The sequence below is a fragment of the Saccoglossus kowalevskii genome, chromosome 8 (genome assembly GCF_978046115.1).
Source record: "Saccoglossus kowalevskii chromosome 8, keSacKowa6.1, whole genome shotgun sequence".
Lineage (NCBI taxonomy): Eukaryota > Metazoa > Hemichordata > Enteropneusta > Harrimaniidae > Saccoglossus > Saccoglossus kowalevskii.
The window spans coordinates 26,352,502-26,379,361 of NC_140648.1; the positions used below are offsets into that span (position 1 = coordinate 26,352,502).

Below are 26,860 nucleotides of genomic sequence, written 5' to 3' on the forward strand. Positions count from 1 at the left end.
CCACTGAATCCCAATACCCCCAGTCTGTAAACAAAATATATGCACCAACCAGACGAGCTATTTTTCAAGATTCTAGTTGTTTCTACGAGAGAATGTTTGACTCTCCTTAATACTAATTTAGTGGTAGTGGAATGACTTTGCAATCAATGCAATTGCAATCAAGCTGGATATCAATGGGTGCATATAATAAAACAAGATGTACTGTTTTTAGTGTAAATACGGTAAATAACTTGGTACAAGAAAACAATAAATGATTGGGTGAAAGTACATTTATAAAATGATCCTGTGCCAGTTCGTCTAGCTATGGATATATCGCTATACATGTTTTATTCACCCCAAAATGATTACATCACATGAATATAATATAGTTTTAATGATTATATTTATTTGTCAATATTAATTGGTTATATAATGCTTAAATTTCACTTGTTATATAGTTATATCGACAGTCTACATTAAAAAGAAAAGTAAGTGCAAATGGACAAAACTAATTCACACGTCAAGCAAGATTGTTGTAGTATACGTTATATACGTGTCGAGTAGTATTGTCATATAATTTCTTAGCTGCAATGAGTTCCTAAAAGCCATTGTTGTTGAAATGGTAGTCCATTTACCGCTGACACGATTTTACCCACAACAATGAGGTTTATAATCGCAAACACACTCCAAAGAGTACAATTACTATTTAACTATTTCTAAATGATCACTTACATCATAATACCTTATTCCCAGCCCCAGATCTGGAAGTAAAAAAAAAACTTTCAAAATAAATTTTAACTATGGTGTTTTTTTCATAGATTCATTCCCGCGATGAATGCAAGGGGACATCTACGGCCTGACGAAGTAGTCATCAATTACCTGTAATTATAAGAATATGTTTGTAGTAAATTGATTAGTATAATCATACACACGTTACTGTTTTACGCAAACATTACATGTAAAAAAAACACTGGGACAAAATAAAATGTCCGGCATAATTTCATATTACAAGATACAGTCTCACAAAAACATTTTATAATAAAGTCTATCAATATAACAAATAAATGTCAAATTATCATTGTTGCAAACAAAAATTATTAAATGAGATTGAATATCACAAACGTTTCGATAAATATAATTATCAATTTGCGTAAGGATTAACGATTTATGTTGACACATTGCAATATAGGGTCCAATCAACCAATTACAAACTTCATACATGCAAATATCTCTCACAAAACAATATTGCTTGGAAGGCAATATAACATGCTTACACATAATTCTAATACAGTAGTTGTTATTGAGTATATAAATTGCATGACAGAACATTGATTTACGTTACATGGTATTCTACTTTCTATAACTTGTGTGACGCTATGCGAATGTGAGCATTTATATGTTGTTACACCTTAGATCCAATGATGATTGTTTATATTATAGTTTACATATGTTTGATAAACTTATAAAACAACACTTTGACATAAATGTTTCTGTTCTGAACTAGATTGTACCTGTTTGGCAGGTTTGGGGAAATCATCACTGCAGGCATGGCGGATTCTTTCAGGTGTTGATGGGCAGTCCAGCTTGAAGTTGCCATGGAGACCAACATCTGATCTAGCTGAAGATATAGCATCTCTGATGGCAACCAGTGCAGATACTCCAAGTAAGCATGGTGGTTCTCCAATTGCCTAACAGTATTAATCATACGATAAATGAATCATGCTTAATAAACGACGTTTCATACATAGGAGTAAAATATCATATTTGTAATAGTTAGATTGTTTAGAGAGTGAGGGTCTTTGCCTCACGCGTCCCATGTGATACGTATAAATAAATGTGATTTTTACACTATATTTGAACGCGCTCTGTACGACCACCTCCCTTTAATCGCCAATTCGACTGAAAACATGTTTCGATTTAGTAATGTTCAATGTATGTAATAATAATGCAGGGAAATTATTCCACCTATATATACTGACTGATGCATCTTGTGCAATGAACTACTTTGAAGTCGCAGTCGTTAATAATTTACGGCTTTCATTTGTCACTTCTTCAATTATGCTTAAATCCACGAAATATGCTATAATGCACGAAATATTCTCTAATCTACGAAACACTCTATAATCCACGAAAAATTCTATATTCCACGAAATCAGTTTCAAGACTCCATCGATATACATCACTCACCTTGGCAGAATAGATACCGTTTGGATTCGTAGCTCCTTTCAACAAATGCACATTGAATTGTCTTGGTATATCACTGACACATGGTATTTTATACATTCCCGGTCCCCTGGTCAGTAGTTCGCCTTTTTGTGAATATCGCAATTCTTCCACAACAAATAAACCATATCCTTGCATGAAAGCACCTTCAATCTAGGTAAAAGGTATGTGAGAGATTATGACTGAAAAACAAACGTTACATTATACAAAACTGTCTTCACGATAACGAAAAATTGAATTAATGGAGAAATACTGATTTGTATGGTTTTTAATATATCAATGTCACTATTTACAAGAGAACAATATCTGGTTATCTATACGTGAACTTCTTGAATATGACTATGGCGGGTAATGCATTTTGTCACTCGTCTTTCACGCGTATTGTCATCATGTTTGTATGTGTCTATGCATATATAATCTCCAGGCATTCCTCAACCACGTGACGTTTATAGTGTAATCAGTAACAACATTGTTGGAGTGTATGTGTCTATGCATATATAATCTCCAGGCATTCCTCAACCACGTGACGTTTATAGTGTAATCAGTAACAACATTGTTGGAGTGTATGTGTCTATGCATATATAATCTCCAGGCATTCCTCACCCACGTGACGTTTATAGTGTAATCAGTAACAACATTGTTGGAGTGTATGTGTCTATGCATATATAATCTCCAGGCATTCCTCAACCACGTGACGTTTATAGTGTAATCAGTAACAACATTGTTGGAGTGTATGTGTCTATGCATATATAATCTCCAGGCATTCCTCAACCACGTGACGTTTATAGTGTAATCAGTAACAACATTGTTGGAGTGTATGTGTCTATGCATATATAATCTCCAGGCATTCCTCACCCACGTGACGTTTATAGTGTAATCAGTAACAACATTGTTGGAGTGTATGTGTCTATGCATATATAATCTCCAGGCATTCCTCAACCACGTGACGTTTATAGTGTAATCAGTAACAACATTGTTAGAGTGTATGTGTCTATGCATATATAATCTCCAGGCATTCCTCACCCACGTGACGTTTATAGTGTAATCAGTAACAACATTGTTTACAACTGCTGTGACGTTGTGTCATCCTATAAGCAAATACTGTGTTGGCTGTAAGATTGTTGATAAATCTTGTCAGGCAGCATAATTGAAAAGAAACGTATCTCCATACAAAAATGCTAATATAAAATATGCTAATTGTATAATTTGTAATTGTTATGAAAATAACAAATTTTGAATATTATATGATAAAATTCTGCAAATTACGGTACTGCAACGTACAAAAAGTTATATCAGACGTTTTATTCAATTCATGTCTTCAATAACAGCACATCACATTTGTCCATCATGATAAATCATATATTTCTTATTCATGAATCCTCCTAATGATAACTGGATAAACCACAACACAACGAGAAGTATTATAATACAATGCACACTTTACCTGTCCAATATCCAGTGCTGGATTTAAACTTTTCCCGACATCCATAACAATATCAACTCGTCTCATTTGATGATCACCAGTTAAGCAATCGATTTCAACTTCACAGCAAGCAGCCCCATACATAAAGTTGTATGCCAGCCGACTTGCGCGGTGATCTTCCCAATTGAAACCTATTTCTCCTGGATATCTGAATAAATTATAGAGTGATATCACTATAATATGTTTGTTTTGTCCTGTTTACTAGTATCTGTGTGGGTCATTGTTCAGCAATAGCAATTCATAACAACACCTATAGTAATACCTTATTGACGAATGGTCAGACTTGAATGTGTGCATTTCTTATCTTTATATCAATATGTTTGTTTCATATAAAGATTTAACCCTGAGTAAATATGGCTATACCCTAAATACTCAGGTGTACTTGATGTCGGACATTTCCCGATATCAAACTTCATATTTTGTAAAATTCAACATTTTGTAATACTCATCACGAGTTTCTATCTGATGTAGAGTGTGCCACCAAATCTTTGGAACAGGAAATCAGGCAATCGTATAGCGTAACCATATTTATGCATAAATAGTTGGGGATTTTTTTCGTGCATTGTAACTACAATTTTAAAATTGTCATTGCATTATAGTGTGCCAGTCATTGCTGTTGTAGTGTCGAATTGTGAATGAATTATCAGTATTTTTGAGGGCCATGCGCGACAAGTTGCAACTTACACTATGTTTTACCCTTTTTAAATGAATAAATGAAGGTTTGGTGGCAAGGAAGTGCCTATTCTCCAGTCTCCCGCCAGTGCGTCCAGACTGTCCCAAATCATCACGATTACATAGAACACTGAAACAGTGTACGCGATTACAGGAGAGAAGTCAACAATGTATTTGAGTGGGAAAACAAATCTCGTGGCTTTCTCGCTCTCAGCGAGATCTTGGCGACCATTTGCGTTTAATGTATCATCTCTACGATATCAGTGTTGTCACGGTTTATATAACTACAATTATAGCATATATCAATTATTCAAGCGATTAGAATTGACGGTTCGAGCATATATGGAGTAAATTGTGAAATATCAAATTGTACACCCGTCTTGGGCAAGCGAGGGTTATTGCTATTACCTTATATAAGCATTATTTTCACCTAGTTTTATAGCGATGGAAACAGCACAAACACGCTCAAAATTGAAGAAACAAAATTGAACTGTAACGGCGCGCCCTGGATGCGTCTGGATTAAAATATAACTGCACATAACTCACAAACACCGAGTAGCAATGTAAATTCTCACATGCCGTAATTTAAATTATGTTTGTTTTCAAAGTTGATTTCTTCTTGATTTGATGTCATCATAATGAACCTACTACATTTTAGTTCCCTGGTGGAATTGAAGCCAATTTTCATAAGATATTAATTTTAATAGTCTTAATATTTGCTATCCATATTGTAAAATCATAACCCGTGAATAGCAGCCCATTATGCTCTAATCAACTTGAGTGAAATAGAACGCGCGTCGTCCAATCCCAATAAAGCACTGACAAACTGGTATGATACCATTTTTTATCAGTACATTTATTGTAACTGAGATTCTCTTATTGCACTCCATACAATTGTTCTACCACCTTTAAGTGTAGTGGTCGTCCACCATACTTGGGCCCCCGTCATGCGAACAAAGATGTCGACTTTTAATGTTAGTGCTTTTTACTGGGAAAGCGTATTGTATTGTGATGGATTGGAAAATCTATGTTACTTTATCAACACAAATAGACATGTATGTTAATGTTGTAGCCTATTCACTTGTTGCTTACTTACTTGTAGAATCCGGTAGTTGATAAGCTCACTCTGTTGAAATAGGCTGCACCAACCTAAGAACAAGACAATTAGTTTATTCTTTTATTCGCTGCTTCTTGCATAATGAATGACGTTGATATGTGAAAGCAATGTCGTTGAGAATTCAAAGCTGTGTTTGACTGTGTAGTCTTTTATAAAATAGTAAATATACACACTTCATATCAAAACAATATCGATGCTCTAATTTTCTCCCCAAGACACGACGTATAGAAAATGTTTAATTCGAGATATCATTGTGTGATGTATTTAAAGGAATCTGCACACAACATGTTCAGCATTATACAGATACTAAATATTCTTCACACTTACCCATTGTTCCCACGAGCCTTTAGGATTTTCTTTCATGAATGGTTCCAGGCGATCCATCAATGTCTCACAAGCAACCTACCAAAGAAAAACAATGTTCCCATTAACCGTGGACGTATCCACGAATAGCGAAGTACAGTGTATTAGTATGTTAAATCACTGTAATTAACAATCAAAATGTTTACCTTCACAGCACTGCCAAAGAGATCAGTTGCAGATGAACCAGCAGTTAGGACTGCATTCGGTACCTTATCGGTACTGGTCTCACTGATATGTATACGTTCAGAAGATATACGCAGAACACGACTTGCAATCTGTATCGTCTTGGTATGTAACCCTTGACCTATCTCTATACCACCATGGGTAAGTAACACTGAACCATCTAGATATATATGCACCAATGCAGCGCCCTATGAGCCACGGTGTTTAATTAAAGAAGAGTCAATGTACTTACATATTTGTAATTAACTAGTCTCGACAATAATTTTAGTTGCATAGTATGTAACTGTATATATTTATCATATAAACCATGCAATATCATTAACATAAAATCTTGTAATGTGTTTATCAATATTACACTTGCACTAACCAGCAAATCACAGCCAAAAAATAGCTCGTTTAGTGACTGGACAATTTGGTTTTGTAATAAATGTTTTTTAATATGTTCTTGCTATATATCAATAGTTTCATGCTTTTACTAGTTTGCGTTGATGTTTTGAACACGAATTTGAGAATTCTACGTTTCCAGTTCTCAAAACATTACCGTGGATTCGCAGGATTCATTTCTTCACTAAACCGGATCTACTGCTTACCAGTTTCCGAACCGCTGATGTAACTAGCACACAATTTAGTGTCTAATGTGTCTCCATGGAGAAAGTATTACGAACCTGATTCATAAAAGGAATCGGAATGCCAGTCATTCGTTTGATAGGAACGATAGCGAGTCCTCTTTTTTTCCAACGATTTTCTCTATAAGAGAAATACAGTATACCAATATGTCAGAAATTCATACTACGGGTGATGTATTTAAATAGTTCATATATGACCGAGTTTGACACATGGCGATACTATCCGTATTTACTATATTATTAAAAACAATTGCTAGCAGTCAATAGTAAATATTGAGGCACGTGCTAGATCGCATAGATATACGTACAAAGGCAGTGCGATGATCGCATCGTGCGACGCGTAGCAGAGATCGATGCGTTAACGTGCTACCTCTTTGCGGAGACAATTAGCATATTTGGCGGTAGATACTTTCCGAGCAAAGAAAGCGAATACACTTCAAATAAACTACCCCCGCTCAAGAGGTACAACATTATCTATCAAATACCACTTGCAATACGTTTATACACTCAATATAGCATATTGAACTATTTCATAACATAAATTTTGATACTATTGACTGTATTGAGGAAACACTGCACAACTGAGCAAGCAACATGAAAATATAACCTGTTGAACTGATCCGTTTCTTGTCTACGTTTGTGAAAATCACTTTTCACAAGACACTCATCCCAACATCGTTTTAGATTCATCACATCTGGCATGTCTTGATAAAAGTGGTCTGTATCGCCAACCTTGTACAAGTTTATCTCTCTGACCTAAAATAGACACATATGGTCACATGGTATATGCATGCAGTGCTTTTGTTGTATTTAAGTCAACACTGCGTATGAATACAAATTTCAAATTGGCAAAAATAGCAGTTCAAAAAATGTATCTGTGAAATATCATAAGTATACTGTTTTAGACTAACCAATTTAATTTTAGCAAAATTGTTGATAGTTTAAACTATATTTTTATTAAATAAATAAATAAATAAATAAAACTTATAGATTTGAAACATTCTCAAATACAGAAAAATGTAATCTCGCCTTCACTGGAGATACGCCACACTTTGTTGCCACGGTATCCATAACTGTTTCAATAAATGCCATAGATTGTAACGTTCCAATTCCTCTCATTGATGTGTTAGATTGAAGATTTGTTCTACAGAGCTTTCCAGTTAGTTTGTATGCAGGAATCATATAGGCATTATGTAATTGATGCATCCCGACTTCTAGTATCTAGCAAAGAAAGGAAAAACAGTTTCACACTAAGTTTCTAGCTTTTGTTATGTAATAGTTTTGTGTAATAAATTATCGCACCCGCTGTGAAACACCAAATGATTCCGAACTGGTTATCTTTATACAGTTTTTAGTACGTGTTTCAAAAATCAATAGTGCAACTAATACCTTTATCTAATGTGTTAGACTGTTAAACAAACTGGTTTGGGAATGTCTCCTTGATTTCAACACTTAAATTTACACTAATGGATTATGTCTCGTAATTAGTAGACTAACAAGTAGAAACTCACCAACATTGATAAGTCATAGGAGTAGCCTGCATTGAAGAAAATTTCGCTTTCGAGTGCACGCAGCTTGCCGTCTTTGTTGAAGCCGACTTTATACCTGCCGACTAATGGATGCCTCAGTCCAACAGTTTGCATGTCCAAATCACGCCCGATGACAAGACGAACTGTTTTTCCAACCCTATAATTATCATCTATGTATATTATTATCAGCGATTTGAACGAATTTGTTGTATTTATATGTCAAATGTAATATAGTCAGACCTCAATAGCCAAAACCATGATTCAATTGAGATACCGTGTGTGATAGTTCAAGGTTACACTCCAAACATACGTATTTGTTATGAACATTAAAATAGCACATATATGCAAAATTGAGTGACTTGTTTATTTTCGATATTCCATGCTGATACAAACTTAACTTCTGAATAAGCTTTTGTCCCGAGATATCAAAACAGAATGGCGTGTTTATTTAGATCTTCGACCATTTCTGTACACATTTACATGTGGTAGTCAGCGCAAATACATATCAAATTGAATTGAATGCACGTACTTTTTTGCGGCGACAGCACATGCCATTGCGAAATTGACTGTGCTAGTGTCTTTACCACCAAATCCTCCTCCAACACGCCGTATCTTACATGTCACTTTATTTACTGGAATACCAAGAGCTGCTGCTACATTTACCTAAATCAGCGTAGAGGGGATATTTAAAACAGAAAATATGATGAAACCGAATCATACATATGAATATTCTGTATGAATGAATATGCACTAAAACTAATTGCAAATGCAGTATGACCGCGTGAGCATTTGTAGCCATACCATTTAATTGTTGAAAATACTGTAAAGTGTATTGCTCTATAACTCATGATCGCTACTATACCATGAAGTCTATGACTCGCCTAAATCTAATACCGCATGTTTGGGGGTTGAATTGACAAACCCAATGCAGACCGTGGATATATTACTGACTAACCTGTAAACTTGTTAGTGACTGCGATGACACAGTCACGATCATTTCACCACGCTCTTTTGGCTGTGCGATACAACACTGGGTCTCCATATAGTAATGATACTGACCACCCACACGAACTTCGCCCTCTACCACAAAATCTGATTTTTTGAATTCCCCGTTCACGTCTCCATCTTCTAAACATCGTATTGGGTGCATAAATGATTCTTTGTCAATGGCTTCCTTGAAATATAATGTATTATAGATTGAACGTGTTTGTGGGTTTTATTTTACAGTAAATATACCATACACTAAGTGAAAACTAACGCTAATCCAATTTTCGACACGACGAGTCGAAGTTATGCTTGTTTTCAAATTGTATTTCTTTGCAAATACATTGATGATGGGTGTGATACCATCATAATAAACATGACCACCGCCGTAAGCACAAGTGCGTTCTACATGCAGAGATAAGCTAGTGACAGTAACTTGTATTAGTTAGTTGTTTGAAATTGATATAGCCATAAACAGTGACAAACTTTTAAAATCCCCGCATACTGAATTTGAACTGATCAAACTGGTTTTGGTAACGAAAACGGTAGTGATTTATTGCTACCTAACAATGTGTTTTGTTTTATATATGCACCTCATTATGTAGATTAACTGTCATTCGAGTCATTGGCCCAACAATAAATAATGTGATTGTAAATTGTTGTAATTGTTCTCTACAGACTCCTTAAGTACAAAATGCGCATTTAATTGCTAATATATAGACGTATTTTTAGAAATTAGAAACATCAAGATTTCCATTAGCGACACTTTGTTGTGACAATTCCATAAATAAATGACTGCTCACGTCAACAGTAAGAATGTGTTCCAGTTCTTCATATTCGACTTTAACTAATGTTGCTGCTTTACGTGCCAACTGTGGTGTGTCTGCAACAATTCCACCAATAACTTGACCGACACACAAAACCTGCAAAACAATACAAACCGATCCAATTCTGACGTGTTTTATGTACAAAGATTGTAGGTACAGATTAATAAAAACCAGTAAATAATGTATCTGCTTTCCTATATCGAGAGGTAATATACTATAAATAAGCGCTAGCTTACTTCATCTGAAGCAAAAATAACTTCATCCAGTAAATCTGGGTTCGCTACACTCCATGCACTTCGTCCAGGAACATCAGATGCTCCAACAAAACAGCGTACACCTACGAGTGACGTGGCGTCTGATGCGTCGATGGATCTGCAACAAACACAGAGGAACGTAAAAACATTTACTTATTTAGGAATAGGCAGCATATTGTGTCTGAACTTATTAAAATTCATTCGTTTCGGTAAAACATGCTTTAACAGATTTGTTGATGTATTATCTCATTGAACTGATTACAATTTTGCCAGAATTGTTTTATATCATTAAGCAATATTTTGGAACAAATTGAAAGACATTTAATCTATTTGTGTATGTGCAACTTTAGATAGTCAATACATGTTACTTACATTATTTTAGCATGTGCACGCTTGCTTGTTACAAGTGCAAAATGTAATTCACCTGCAGGTTGAGAAGAAATGAAGTGGTCAATTTATTAGGAGGTAAACAATTTATTCACTTCAAGAAGACTTGTTATGATATAATCTAAACCAACCAATAAAAAACTGAATTAATTAATGAACACATGTGCCAATCTGACTGGTTGTCATGGTAGAGGGGTAATATTATAAAATACGTAAGCTACCTTCTTCGAGCGTAATATCATCTAAAAAGATAGCTTCCCCAGTGGCTAACTGTAAACTTGATTCATTCATAATTGGTCGACCGACTGGATCATCCACTGATTGTCCACTTGGTACATCCTATAAAAGTGGAGGCAATAATTATCCATTGGCATTAACAATTCCCTATTGAATATACATATTAACATCCGTGTGTCTCTTCATAATTATCGACAATATATTGATATGTATTGAATGATAAAGCCATATACATATATGAGATTAGTATTTGCAATTCCAATAGAAACAGTATATCTAGATAAGTCGAAATTCCTAGCTTTATGAATAACAAATAATTCTTGAGTAAATTATTTAGAATTAATCATTAGTTAGAATGTGGGATGCAAGGGTGCATCTCATTCTTACTTTGACTGTACATATGCGTACCTGAAACATCTGTGTACTGCTGTAAGGTAGCATCTCAAGTGGGGTTAAAGCTGATTTATATGATGACGACAAGGCTGCAACAGTGTTAGCCTTAAAACAAAACAAAATGATAATATTAATAATTTATTTTGACGGAATAGTTCTTAACGTATTAGTAAAGAATGTGTTTGTGATTTTTTATTTTACAGTGAATTTTTTTTCAGTTTTGTTAAATACAGCAATCTCACATCACCAATAATACTATTAAAACTATCAAAATATCACACTACAATGTATAGTTATTGGAATGTGTACCGTCGCTCAGTATGTTTAACCAAATAGTATGGAACACACATTTGTGTTAGTTGTAATACTATTGCAGTATAACCTCAAATAGTTCAATCAATTAAATTGTGTTGTGTAAATAAACAATGTATTTTATTGACAGACTGCTCACCATAGAGCCGAAACGTTTCCAAATACTTAATTAATATACTTACTAGTTCTTGACTAAGACCATTCTGCACATGCAGATAAAATTGGAAGAAGAAACTCTGCAACAGATTCTTTCGATATTCCAGAAAACCACCTTCTGTTGCAAGTTTCAGTCTTTCTAACAACATGTGTTGAACATCTCTGAGAAGATGATCATCCCATTTCCTGAATGTAAATATAAATTTGTATGGTAATCCTTTCTTCAAAATTTCTTCAGTTTTTAATTATAATAATTCCTAACACTTAGATTAGATAATGTTGTAACACAAAATACATTTTCAAAGGGGATAGAAATATATGGCAGAACAAAATTGAATAATGTGTAATTTAAGTACAGTGTTGTTGTTGTGGACGTTTCAGTTGTAAATATAAATTGATAAGCCTAAGGGAATCACAAAGTCATTACACACAATCACGTTTGCCTGTACCCAATTTGAAACCATCAGTGTTACCTTCCTTGAATTCGCTCCATAATGTCGGTAGCCATAATGACAGTTGGCCCAGTTCCACCGAAAGAGAGGTTAATGCCCTTGATAACATCACTTTTGTCTTCGAATAAAACTTTCATTCCAGCACTAATCATGGCAACGTCTTTGTCTCGACGATGAACTTGATTTTTCACTTTGTACCCTCTAAAGTATTCACCCTTTCAATGAAGTAATTATAAATACGTGATGGTTAATTGTGGATGGTCACCCGTATCATATCTGTACTTGCTATTGATCTAAATAAAGGTTTAATGATATGAACATAATAATATTTTTAAATTGTAGGTCGATAATATTTGTTTCTGTTTTGTTGTTGTAGGGTTCTTATTAGATATATAACACCGGAGCTCGGATTAGAATGTTTGTCTAAATAATAGGCTTGACTCACTCACTTTTTCGCACATCCCGCCCTGGTCTTGGTATCACACAATAATGGACAGTGTGTCGTTCTTTGCTTCCTAAATTATCATGTATTATTGAAGGTTGAAATAAATGTTTTTAACGCTCACCTGGTGAGACTCTCATACGATAGCATTGATAAGTGTTATTATTTAGGGCTTCAAGTATTATTACCTTTTGCGAACACGGAATCGTCACGCTTACTAAAACATCGTCTGCTCTCAGACAAGTATTCCTAAATGCAGTAAAAAACCTTGAATCCAGGGGTATGGTTCTCGTGCCATCTTCAACAAAACAAAATATATGTATTTTAATAAACAGCGTACATTCACACAGTTGATATTACAAACATGGATGAACGTAATTTTTGAATTCAATCACATTAATAATTATTTCTATGTTGTAACTATGACGTCATATACCTTTGTGAGAAACAATAATAAGAGTGGCCTCAGCAGCCATCAACATTGGATTGATATCAGATAAAGGACTTGCACTCATTATATGGCTACCAATACCCTGAAAATAGATAAATCTAATTAATTATTGAAATGTCATTAAATGAAAATGGTGCCCATTTATGTGAGTGATGTATTTTAAACTATGAACTTACTGCTACATTTCTCAGTTGTTGGTCACCGATAAGTTCCAGCATATTCATCAAAGATGTAAAGATCGCTGTTCTGATTTCTGTTAATGAATAACACAACATAAATCACAAATCAAATTCACAACTTCCATTTGTAATGAATATACAAAACATGCTTGGAACGCATTTGCATTTTTAAATATGTTTTATCTAATTACCCCAGGAAGACAATCTTCCCATGCACAATCTAGATTTCAAACTCATACAATAATTTTGTTAAGAATTATTTAAAATAAAACTTTATCAAATTGAATAATTAAATATACACCAAACACTTACTTGGCAATTCATCTGATGTTTTTTTGAGAACATCGTACATACGACTCATGGTGACAGAAGAACCAAATGTGATACCAGAGTCTGTGATATCAATCTGGTTTAACTCTGGTACGTGTGTTGCTGATATCAAAGTAGTTTTCACATTATTTTGTCTTGGTTCAAATCCTTCAAATAATATAATATGGACAATACATTGACAGACCTGTTACATATGGTGTTTGTGAAAGAGTATCTGCAATACACATTTAATGTGTACAATTCCACATTGAGCTATGACAAAAGCTCAAAATCATTAAACGTATATAACTCGGGCTCAGGTAATCATCTCAATACCAAATAACACGACGAAAATCACTTTGCAACATATTTTACATGCAGCATAAAGATACAATCTATAATTCTAAGCTGCATATTAAAGATCAATACATTTTAATCCACACACAATTTATTTCTAGCGGATGAACTAACCAACTTCAGCATTGCCAACCACCAATTTAGCCGCAGGAAATTCAGTCTTCAATCTAAGAAGTTCTTCCAAGGAGGTTGGTCGAATCCAATCCACTGATTCTCCAACAAACAGCACCTTCTTAGTGTGGAATTCATCAGTTGTCTACATAAAAAACAAACAAGTGTGAAAATAAATGAACGATCCTGGAGAAAATAACTGTATTGTGATGCAATTAATTTTATGAATACGATACTAATATTCTTTCTACAAACATTCATGGGTTAAACTAGTGGAAAATGTGCGATACAATAAGCTCGCCCAGTGATCCTTCATTTAACAAATGTGGTGAGATGCACATAATCTTCCGAAACCGCAATATTGTGACACATTTAAAATTATACTTTGTCCCTCTTCATAATGTGTTTTTATTTACGTCTGACTCATTATGCGAGCATTTCCCGACCTTTTTTTCCCTTTACGCAATATAATGAATATTACCTGCAACTCGGGTGGAAATATCAATTCTTGGGACGGGTCGTAAGGTGTGCAGTCACTGGGTGCAAATAAATGGTTCAAAACCTGAAAGAATATTTTTGTCTCGTCAATAACATTTGATAATTGCATTTGTACTATTTTTTCCATAGTAGTTCCGTGTTAGAATCTGCGAAAATTTCGAAAGTGCAAACCATCTTCACATCTGCAATATATCTATGGTTTATAAAAATACAGTCTCCATACAACCACATTCAGAACTTTTTTCATAGCCTACAGACTTGGCTAATAATCATTCTAAAAAGTTATTCTGCTCATTGACAAACAAACAAACAGACAACCTCTTGCGTAGCTATCAACATTATATAATTTAAATGAATACTCTTAAAACACAGTTAGTTAAAGATGATAACTACAATATAATAAACGAGCATGGGTTCGAAGCGAAGATGAAGAAGTATAATAATCTAATGATGAAAAATTATAACACGTTTTTCAAAAAATAAAAAACATGGTCCGTGTTTTACATGGCATGTGTATCTCATACAATATGTCCGTGATACTACATATTACTTACATTCTTGTCATCTTGACTGTCATTGCAGATAGATGGGTTTCCACAACAACCATTCTGCAAAACATATTTATAATAGATTATTATATGTTAGGTTTAGACAGAATTTCAAAATTGTGTAGATGAATAACAATATCCCTTTGATCATTTCCATCTGCTTCATTAAGTAATACTTATTTGTGAACCATAATGCTGTGTAAAAGATTCAAGAATGAATTACCTTAGCAAAAGTCTTAAACCCTTCCAAAATAGGTCGATATCCAGTGCATCGACATAGGTTGCCTCCAAGGCAGTCTTCTATCTGCAGCTCGGTTGGCTCTGGATTATTACGTAATAAAGTGTACATTGACATTACCATGCCTGGCGAACAAAACCCACACTGCAAACCAAAGGCCTTGACAAGTCGTTCCTGTTTTATTGATAGCGAAATGCAAACTGATGTGTGAATATGTTCAATATACTATAGTAAGTGTCATTGTACTGTATAACAACAATCCAAATTTTAGATAAAATACGTACCTGTACTGGGTGTAACTTTGTTGATGATCCAATTCCTTCCACTGTTGTGATAGCCATTCCATGTACAGAGCATACAGGGGTATAACATGCATTAATAGCATAGTGACTGCACAAATAGTTCAGATATATTGTTTGGATAATGTATTATTGATTTTATTTCTAATTGTCTACTACACACTAATACTACACGTAGTGTGCTGGGTAATTGTATCTATTCTGTGACTATTGATATGTATTACGATGCGCTACATGTATACTATTAACATTCAAATTTTAGTGTTCATATCAGTTGGCATAACAAAACGATGCTGGGACATGCTATAATAATGTACACGCGCTAATATTTTCTTGTCAGCAAGCTTTCACGTGCATGCATGTATAAAGGCATAGATAAGCATTGCACCTGTAAACGTGGTGAAGCACGTGATATTTTAGAATCAATCCTGTTGCATAAAAAGGATACGATATCTTCTTGTCCACGTGGTCATATTTTGACAGCATTACAGTACAAGCTCCACATCCTCCTTCACCACAAGACAATTTACTCCCTGTCAATCTTACTGAATAAGGAGTCAAGGTAATACATGACTGTCTAATACTGAACTTGTCACATGGCATCAATACATGTTACATCACATCATTGTCTATTTTCTAGCTTCCGCTCATATTACTACGACACCACATGTTATTCATACATATAATACCAATAGTACAATGCGACAATGATGGCATTGTAGAGGTGATCACAATAAAATCATTCAATAAGGTAGGGGTATTTAAACTTGTATTACTACTGTCATGAATTAGTTTTCGCGTATCTGTTGACCGACTTATGCAGCTGATTACTAGTGAATAGTTGTGTTAGATCTGTCATCATTTAGGCTTATGCGAGGTCCTGGACGGAACTTGACTCAGTGATTTGAAACTAATTACGATATAACCGTTGCCATCCGGACCGCTATTTCTGACGGTTTGTATTTGCAGTTATTAATATAGTGAACGATTAATCAAAAGATATGGCGTGTTCAGTACTTAGTTTGATTGGCTATGTGCAAGTTGAATGTGTGAAGGCCACGCCTTTAGAGTCTTTAAACTTCTTTGTAATTGGTTAAGTTTTGATACGTAATAAATGGTCTAAGTCCTTGGTCCCAGAGAAAGCTCCATGAGGCGAGAGAGTCTTGGTCAGGCCTGGGCAGAGTCGCCGGCGAGGAAGTTTGCCTTGAGGCGTTCTCGATGTGGCTAAATACTAGCTATTGAAATTTATTTCGTTGAGTGCGTCTATTTGACTGTAAAGTTTAAGTGACTTTCCCGGTCCGGTACCTCAAGCGGACGAGATATAGAGATATATTTCCCACTGACACTACTATAGATAGACGAATTACATTTCTCAGATGTGTTCAGAATAACACGCGTTCCCATTATAGTTGTATTGCACCAAAAATGCATCTCCAATTAAGTATTAATGATCACACAAACTTGTTTACTGCACACTCTTCCTTTAGAAAACACATGGTGTTCAATGTAGGTAAGAATGTAATCGATAATTGCATAGACAATTGTACAAGATGCCCGAAACGCACATACAACATACCCGTGACCAATATATCAATGATAGGATTGCATTTGAAACATAGGTCTATTTCACAAATAGATCTTTAAAAAGAATACGTTTCTTTCTGATATAGTTCAGTAATGTTGTTTCCGGTTCCACGTGACTATCTGTAAACTAAAATTAAAAAAAAAAAAAAACATGAATGGGCTGATATTGATATATGATCAACTATGTGGTTCTTGAGATTCGGGCAATGAATTGATTTCAACAGAACAAATAACCTATTTTGAGATCATTGCAAATTGTATGTGGGAGTCCGACCCGCTACCCTACACGTTTTCCGTATATATTCCAATTTCGAAATGGCCAAATCAACATTGAAAATAGCCATTATTGAATTGTGTAATTCGATATTGCGAAATACTAACATTTCGTAATACGATTTCAAGCGCTTAACTAACAAATACTAAAAATATTCTAGATTATTTTGTGATTTTCTTTCTTCAAAAAATATATTCAATTATTAATTCCAAAATCATTTTATTTTGTTTTATTTATTTTCAGTTTTGCAATCGCGAAAATATAAGGGGATAGTTAAAATAACACAAGACTTATGCAAAGAACACTAATTTCAAAATAATAATAAATACTAGTATATGAAATATATGTATCTGTTTTTTTTTTTACAAAATACTGATAACGTCGACTAAGCATGTGTATCGCTACCAGCATATCTATCACGTTGTGGAAATGTTGAAATTAATGAATCAAAATGTGTGTTAGAAGTGAAAAAAAAAATTATAAATGATACACTGTCGAATATTATAGTATTGTAAATAGAATTTAAAATTGTGTTATACTCTGAATGAATGAAGCTCCTGTCCCGTCACAAAACCAGAGAAAAGGTTTCCTTTTACCCGTTTTCATGGACGACCCCCCCCCCCCCCGCCATATGTCGGTGAGATATAAGCTACATCCGGGCACTACCTACTATTTTTATCTGAAAAAAGAGCTGAAAGATATCTTACCTTTTTACCATTAACGTATATTACGAAATCGTCGGCAATATGTTTTTCATTGATATCACTAGCTGACGAAGACATGGCTTTGTTTCAATGCCCCACGATTATAATACAATGCTATAAATATAAACATGATAAGGTAAGCGATATACACACAAACACAGTGGCCTGACGATCTATTCGTACTTCCATGATTCGTTTCAATACAATACGTCTATGGGACGGAACGACTATGTCCCGGTACAGGTACATTACCCTTCCTCACAATAATAGAAATTATAGAATTAAAACAGCTTGGTAATGTAAAACAAGCATATGTCATTAAATTGAAATATGCACGCTCTGAAACGCCAAAAATCACTAATACTTGTTTCCGGCCGATCAGCCTGCACTATATATATATAACAAGAGAGGAAACCAAACATGCACACATTTTTTTAGCTTTCAAAAATATTACCTCAAAATACAAAATACCTTGTCCAAACCAGTTACGAGTGCTTATAAGACACTGGGCTTTTGCAATATGTCGACCGATTACATTTCACGCATTTAAGACGGAAAATTACAATTTCTGTTTTTTGTGATACCAGTTACCGCTGTTTATGTCAATTTGCGCATGCGTGGTTCGCCCTCAATCGGCAGAACTGCGAATTTTGCCTGCATGAGGGGGCTCTACGCATGCACAGATTGACGTCACTTGAAATATAGTTATCGCAGTTTATGCGTATGAGGTCTCGGCACAATTCCAGAAGCCGTACCTACACAAGAATTGGTGACGTCACAAAATACATAACCTTCAATAGGGGTCGTTTGCTCGGTATATAGGAATTAATTTATACAAATTACAATAATGATACTTAAGACATTACAAATAAGGTAGAACAAATCACGTGACAATATAATGATACTAACGTTAATAAATCCTAGCAGTTGGACAGAACGATCATATAGTCAGTGGGGTCATGCCAAGGGTCACGCACTTGTGGTTGAAACTAGGTCATGGCGTGACGAGCGAGGAAGACATCATTAAACACTCACAAAATCACAATAAAACGGGGAAGTGGTCATATATTACGGCGTAGCAAACATGGGAAATAAAAAAACGCCCAATACAAACAACAAGGGTTCGAATCCCACTAGATACACTGCCAGTGGGGCACAATTGCAGAAGACGTACCTACATACGAGTAGTTGAAACAGGACGATATGTAGTCAGTGGGTCACTTCAAGGGTCACGCACTTCGCATAACGGGAACAACGCGCGAAAACACATATCACAAGAAACCTGAGTCTGTGGCTCATTTGGTCGGGTAGGATTTTGTTTCCAAACCATGCGTAATTTACTAGTTTATGAGGGAATAAAACTGTGTTAAGACACCACAGTCAGCCTGTGACTATGAAGATTGACCTACTGTTTATTCTTGCGCGCGGAATTATATTTTATCAATATCTCTGTTTTTATATCAAAACTAAAAAGTATTTCACCAGAACTACAAAATAATATAAGTATGCCTAGACAAGAAATGAAATTGTTCGTACTGGGATTTAACCGATTTCATTGTAAAAACCGTTCACTATTCACTTCACTGGCGCGTATTACTATATGCAAATGTGACCTTTAGGCATAACCCATTTATAAAAGTAAGACTTTTACACATTGATCCGTCTTCGAGATTTTCGCATCGTTATTGGTCCACTTTCCAACAGTATTGTATGGGTACGGCCACTTTTTACTTTACAACAGGGTGATATTGTTAAGGTGGTTGACAGCGCGAGACGATAGCATATCGCCAAAGTACTAGAGACTGTACGATACCGGAAGTCTGAAAGTAACTTTTCCCGGCTGGTCAAAACGATACGATATTACGCTTTCCTCAGAACTGATACGTCAAAAGACTGATGATGAATTTATTATGTTTTTCTAATGTACATTTTAGCAGTTGTTCTTTAATAGACTATCGTTATATTACGTTTAGGACAACATCGGTGTTGATCACCGATCGTACATTGCCTGTAATTTACGCTGTTTAAATTTACCGATTCCAACATAAATCAAGTTGATTAACTTATTTTTAGACGATCATATATTTATAAAATTGGAAAACTTTTGGGCTAATATTTACATGTATCAACTACACAGTGTGCAATAGTAGAAAAGTTATTATTTATTTTATATTAAACATTTACATGTAGATAACTAAAATAAGTACTTTTTATCATTATTTACAGTGATGTAGAAAAGCGTGGACAAGGAAATATTAACAGACTTTAAAGGCGTTTCTGTTATTCCTGTTATTTTATGCAACGTTTTAATGAAAGTACATTTCCTCTGCTAAAAATATTTCTCCCATAGAAAAACATGTAAACCTAGACTGTCGACAGTCTTCGGGCCAAATTACTTTATTTGAAAAAAATGCTGAAATCATAGTTTCTGGTCAAAAAGGAGTATACATTGAGGGACCATTTCAATCATTTCATCGGCAAAAAAAATCATAGGTTGTGAGACAGTTCCTGGGGGTGTATTCAAACCTTTCACGAGCACTCCTATTTTAGGCTAAAACGATTTGGCACATGAAATCCGCTTTTATATATTTAATGAATAAATTTGGCCAGAGAATTGTTGACAATCTAATTTATACACAAAATATTATTCATTTCTATTGTAAGAACAAAATATTGTAATTTGACCATAAACAAATACTTCTGTTAATTTATATAACCTCACATGCTTCTAATTGAGGGAAGGGTACAATAAATTATTTTTATATGTATGTAGTGCTCCATCAGTGGGACTTGGCGTTCATTGTATTTTTAAAAGAAAAAAATGCTAGTATTTACATTGAGTGGCATTATAATTGCCGTGAAACCTGTATTAGAAGTTGCACCCACTATTTAAAAAAATTTGTAATGTGGAATTTACCATTTTCGTGTGTAGATGTTCTAATAGATGCCACATCACTTATGTTGTACCTTGCCATCTTAATATCGGCTACTATAAAATGTGTTGAATCAAGACAAAGTGTGAAGTGCATGGTAACAGTTTTCAGGCATTTTGGATTTAATTTTCACCGTGTTGTGTCAAGACACAATGTAAAGTATAGGAAAAACAGTTTTCACGCATTATGAGTGGATCTAATTTTCACAGTGATGATTCAAGACGCAATGTAAAGTGTCTGGAAAACAGTTTTAAGGCCTTTCTCTGGATTTAATGTTTAATGTGTTGTATCAAGACACAATGAAAAACACTATTTCCACTGGAATTTATTTAAGTGGAAAAGACCCCTCTGCAACAGTTAATCGCAAGGGAAAATAAAATACTCTACAATTTGCAATCAGTTTTTTTTTTCAAGTTTATTTAATGATATTGCCTTCAGTGTTTTTTGACATAGTTTTTTATTATTTTCATGTATTAATGTAGGATACTAACTTTAACATGCTTTTGTGATGGAAAACAGTTTTCAGGCATTTTGTCTGGAGTTAATTTTTACTCTATTGTCTTAAGACACAATGTAAAATATCATTTTCCCTGGAATTTATGTTTATTTTTATTCGTAGTTCGGTTCTTCTATATTCAATCATAGACAAACATAACAGAACAAGAAAAAAAACACTACCAAGACGAGAAAATGGTTTGGTCCGAGTGTAAATATGTGTTCAAATGAGATCAATTTCAGGCCTGGGGCAATGGACCTAGAACATGCACAGAACCTAGAAAAGTAGTAGTATATTCCCCTTCATTATTTCCTCTTGAACGGCTGAGGGTTTGGTGGCTGGGTTTTTGGGGCGGTAGTTGGTGAGACGCCATGATCAATATTTATCAATTAAGTTTCAGTGGGGGGAGGGAACTAAAGGAATTAAGTTTTTTATCCTACATTTTCCCTAACGCAAATGACAAACACCTAACTGTAGATGTAGGTACGCGTGTCCTGGCGTTAGGGTTCACAAAAGCGGTTAACACCAAGTTTGCAATAATGTTTCCCGCGGAGATATACACGTACGTGTCTTGGCATTAGGATTAAATTATATATAAGAAGAGTTAGAAAGGGTTAGAAAGGGGGATCAGTAATCCTTAGGGGGTCAATACAAAAGAAGGGACCCATTTGGAGTGCAGCCATGCTCCTCGTGTCTGTTGTTGCACGTGACCTACAGCTGTCAACTGTGTTCCTTCTTCGACCATTTCGACTGGCTTCCATGTTCTGTTTTTCTGACTTGAGTTTTGAATCCGCTGTTTATGTTTTTAACGTCGCGTTTAAGTAATTTCCACTATTAACAAGTGGTTAAATTGTGACAATAAATGTGTGGACAAATATTTGAGATTAATTTTGGTGTAGACAACTCTCGTTTAATTAATTCCCACAATTACAAGTTGTTAAATTGAGAGAATAAATGTGTGGACAAATATTTGAGATTAATTTTGGTGTAGACAACTCTCGTTTAATTAATTCCCACAATTAGAAGTTGTTAAATTGAGAGAATAAATGTGCGGACAAATATTTTAGACTTATTTTGGTGTAGACAGCTCTCGTTTAATTATTTTACACCATTACAAGTTGTTAAATTGGGAGAATAAATGTGCGGACAAATATTTTAGACTTATTTTGGTGTAGACAGCTCTCGTTTAATTATTTTACACCATTACAAGTTGTTAAATTGAGAGAATAAATGTGCGGACAAATATTTTAGACTTATTTTGGTGTAGACAGCTCTCGTTTAATTATTTTACACCATTACAAGTTGTTAAATTAAGAGAATAAATGTGCGGACAAATATTTTAGACTTATTTTGGTGTAGACAGCTCTCGTTTAATTATTTTACACCATTACAAGTTGTTAAATTGGGAGAATAAATGTGCGGACAAATATTTTAGACTTATTTTGGTGTAAACAACTCGCGTTTGATTAATTCCCACAATTACAAGTTGTTAAATTGAGAGACTAAATGTGTGGACAAATATTTTAGACTTATTTTGGTGTAGACAGTTCTCGTTTAATTATTTTACACCATTACAAGTTGTTAAATTGAGAGAATAAATGTATGGACTAATAATTGAGTCTTATTTTGGTGTAAACAACTCGCGTTTGATTAATTCCCACAATTACAAGTTGTTAAATTGAGAGACTAAATGTGTGGACAAATATTTTAGACTTATTTTGGTTTAGGAAAGTCGTATTTAATTTACTTCCACAAATTACAAATTGTTAAAGTGGGAGAATAAATGTGTGGACAAGTATTTGAAACTTATTTTGGTGTAGACAACTCTCATTTGATTAATTCCAACAACTACAAGTTCTTAAATTGAACAAATATCAACCATTATATTTGTGAGTAAATACCTGTTGTTTCATTAATTTCCACCTCTACAAGGTTGTTAAATTGACAGAATAAATGTGTCGACAAATATTTGATACTTATTTAGGTGTAAGAACTCGTTTTTGACCAACTTCTACTATTGAAAGTTGTTAAAATAATGAAATAAATATACTGGTATCATTGGATATTTGATTTAATTGTGAAACTTTCTAACAAAATGTTAACTGCTGGCTTCGAACCCTCAATCAACAATTCCGCAGACACAGTATAAATTCCACAACACCACAGAAGATATTCGTCTGTTGCCTGAGTTGTTTTCGTAATATAGGGAACGCGGCCATCGAGACTTTAACAAAACTTACCTTGACTTGGGTCTTGTTTATCTCTTGTCACAATCAGGAAACTGTTGAACAAATTGCGGGTCGTCCAGTTTAAGACGTAAGTTATTTTATTATTTATTCTTTCAGTTTTGTATGGTGGAGTTTTGTAAGGTTTATTATTTTTTCGCGACGTTCTTTGTTTACTTGTTTACGGTTTGAGAGATTTCAGTTCATTTGATTTACGTTTTTACGGTAGCTCTGAGCCGTACTCGAACCCACTGTCTTTTCAAGCTAATTTTGTTTTATTTTGATGGCACGCTTGTGTACCACGCCACGACGTTGGTCGTTAAGTGGTGTTCATTTTTGTAACTACTCCAGTGTTCCGATGAGTTGAACGGAAAAGCCAAAACGATTACTGGTTTCTGATTGCTTCGGTTCTGGTGAGTGTGTATCTAGTGTGATTCGAACCCATGTCGTTTGTATTGGGCGTTTTTTATTTCCCATGTTGGCTACGCCGTAATATGCAACCACTTCCCCGTTTTATTGTGATTTTGAGAGTGTTTAATGATGTCTTTCTCATCCGTCACGCTATGACCCAGTTTCAACGACACGGCAATTTTGGAACAGAGTGCGTAACCCTCGGCGTGACCCGACTGACTATATGAGCGTTCTGTTCAACTAGGATTTATTACCGTTATTATCATTATATTGTCACGTGATTTGTTTTACCTTATGTGTAATGTCTTAAGTATCTTTATTGTAATTTGTATATACCAATTCGTATATACCGAGGAAACGCCGTCGATTGAAGGTCATGTATTTTGTGACGTCACCAATTCGTGTGTAGGTACGGCTTCTAGATCCGTGCCCAATATTCTTTATTGACCCATAGGGTGGTGATGAATCCCTCTTCTAACTTTTGCCCCAAAAATGTATGTATCGCCCCTTTTAAAATGTATTGACCTAGAAATTAATGGATATTCATAAGCACAGAAATTGCCACGTCATGATTTGATTAACAAAATTTAACATAAATTATCATAAAGTGCACGAATATAGTCAGAGGCAAACAATACTGTGTCAGGATTGTGTGAATTAAACTGCAATGTGCTTCACAATAAATCAACTGCGTCATAATGCGAAAGTTGGAACACACAGTGGTGACTAGAAATATAGCATAATTCAAGCAGTAATAACTGAATCGACTTACTTGAACATGAACAGCTGGAAATAGTACGACCCCCCAACGTACAATGAAGCAGTTGAGTCAGTGAGTACTCAACACGTGAACTATTGCGAAACCACCTGTCAGTCGAGAAATATTTAGTAGAGATGCAACTGAAACGATACCCACGCCCTTGTTTTGCTGGTATTTAAAACAAACACAGCTTACACATTGCTTACAAAAGCCTTTCGGAACAGGACTCCATGCAGCTGGTGATGTGTGGGAATACGAACGAACAAATCCATTCAGAACGATTGGTTAAGTCGCTAAACCCAACGGCGTATAGAGTACCAGGTCAGGTGATGTTCACATTGGGTTGATCACATGATAAGGTCATCTGATCGCTAAGTCCACTTTCTAGGGTTTATACCACTAATTCGAACTCAATAGACAAAAAACAGGTTACAAATATTTATTCAATTTGTTGAAACCACATGTATGTGTTATAATTCTGCCCAGAAAAACCCATAATGGCAAGCTAAGACTTCTACAAAAAGCAGCTATTTTTGAAGTGTCTAATCGAAAGTTCCCCAGATCCACAGGTCACCAGTCCTGTCAATAAACAAAGCTGCACACAAAAACAGCTGACGTAATTGAAGTACGCCCTCATACATCGCGTTTCATGTAAAACTTGATGACAGAAATCCCATTGACTAACAATAGCCATAAGATAAGGCATACACATGTTGATAGGTCAATTGGTGGAATGAGAACTCTAATGGGACGAACGCGCTCTAATGGAATACAAATACAAATACAACACTGAGTCTCCATATAGTAATGATACTGACCACCCACACGAACTTCGCCCTCTACCACGAAATCCGATTTTTTGAATTCCCCGTTCACGTCTCCATCTTCTAAACATCGAATTGATTGCATAAATGATTCTTTGTCAATGGCTTCCTTAAAACATAATGTATCATAGATTGAACGTGTTTGTGGGTTTTATTTTACAGTAAATATACCATAACACTAAGCAAAAGTCGACGATCTCAATAACCCAATTCACGACATATATGGACGAGTCGAAGCCGTGTTTTAAAATTGTATCTCTTTGCGGAGACATTGATACAATCATAATAAACATGTTTTTGTTTTGTTTTTGGAAAAATATTTGTAAAGTACATCCTACATGCACAGATAAGCTAGTGACCGGAACTTGTATTGGTTGGTTGATTGAAATTTTGTATCGTCATAAACAGTGACAAAATCCCAGCATACTGAATTTGAACTGATCATATACAATATATTGTACTTTCCTTGGTTTTGGTAACGAGGATCCATAATTTAATTGCTAAATACATAAACGTATTTTTTTAGAAACATCACGATTTCCATTAGCGACAGTTTGTTGTGATAATTCCATAAATAATTGATTACTCACGTCAACAGTAAGAATGTTTTCCAGTTCTTCATATTCGACTTTCACTAATGTTGCTGCTTTACGTGCCAACTGGGGTGTGTCCGCAACAATTCCACCAATAACTTGACCAATACACAAAACCTGCAAAACAATACAAACCGACGTGTTTTATGTACAAAGATTCCAGGTACAGATTAGTAAAAATCTAATGTATTTATTTGTCCGATTTTCCATATCGAGAGGTAATATCCAATAAATAAACGCTAGCTTACTTCATCTGAAGCAAAAATAACTTCATCCAGTAAATCTGAGTTCGCTGGACTCCATGCACTTTGTCCAGGGACATCAGATGCTCCAACAAAGCAGCGTACACCTACGAGTGACGTGGCGTCCGATGCGTCAATGAATCTGTAACAAACACAGAGAAATGTAAAATCATTTACTTATTTACAAATATGCAGTATGTTATGT

The 26,860-nt window shown here is 34.9% G+C and overlaps 1 protein-coding gene across 2 annotated transcripts; it reads right to left on the reverse strand.

The window, feature by feature from the left end:
- Positions 1–365: 365 nt before the first annotated feature.
- Positions 366–25,317, reverse strand: LOC100369948 (xanthine dehydrogenase/oxidase-like). Of its 2 annotated transcripts, none has more exons than XM_085502424.1 (33): positions 25,009–25,317; positions 18,175–18,285; positions 17,263–17,320; positions 16,058–16,154; positions 15,595–15,700; positions 15,296–15,484; positions 15,079–15,132; positions 14,508–14,588; positions 14,030–14,171; positions 13,562–13,726; positions 13,247–13,323; positions 13,056–13,152; positions 12,808–12,917; positions 12,199–12,392; positions 11,752–11,911; positions 11,273–11,362; positions 10,849–10,966; positions 10,613–10,664; positions 10,223–10,358; positions 9,963–10,082; positions 9,131–9,349; positions 8,705–8,838; positions 8,158–8,332; positions 7,676–7,867; positions 7,254–7,402; positions 6,686–6,767; positions 5,984–6,208; positions 5,802–5,876; positions 5,454–5,506; positions 3,647–3,833; positions 2,167–2,355; positions 1,491–1,667; positions 366–858 (listed from the first exon to the last, which is right to left on the reverse strand). In XM_085502424.1, the coding sequence occupies exons 2-33, from the start codon at positions 18,247–18,249 to the stop codon at positions 829–831; spliced, it is 4,008 nt and encodes a 1,335-aa protein (XP_085358550.1). In that variant the 5' UTR covers positions 18,250–18,285; positions 25,009–25,317; the 3' UTR covers positions 366–828. The 2 variants fall into 2 exon arrangements, with proteins under 2 accessions (XP_085358550.1, XP_006812474.2); XM_006812411.2 differs by lacking the exon at positions 25,009–25,317 and adding an exon at positions 18,626–18,708.
- Between the last annotated feature and the right edge of the window lie 1,543 nt (positions 25,318–26,860).

Coding starts and splice junctions, on each gene's coding strand:
- LOC100369948 (XM_085502424.1), bottom strand. CDS start 18,249: ATGTCTTCGTCAGCTAGTGATATCAATGAAAAACATATTGCCGACGAT. Junction 16,155..17,262: donor GAACTATATCAGAAAGAAAC/GTATTCTTTTTA, acceptor CTCCTTATTCAG/TAAGATTGACAGGGAGTAAA. Junction 2,356..3,646: donor CAGCACTGGATATTGGACAG/GTAAAGTGTGCA, acceptor CCTTTTACCTAG/ATTGAAGGTGCTTTCATGCA.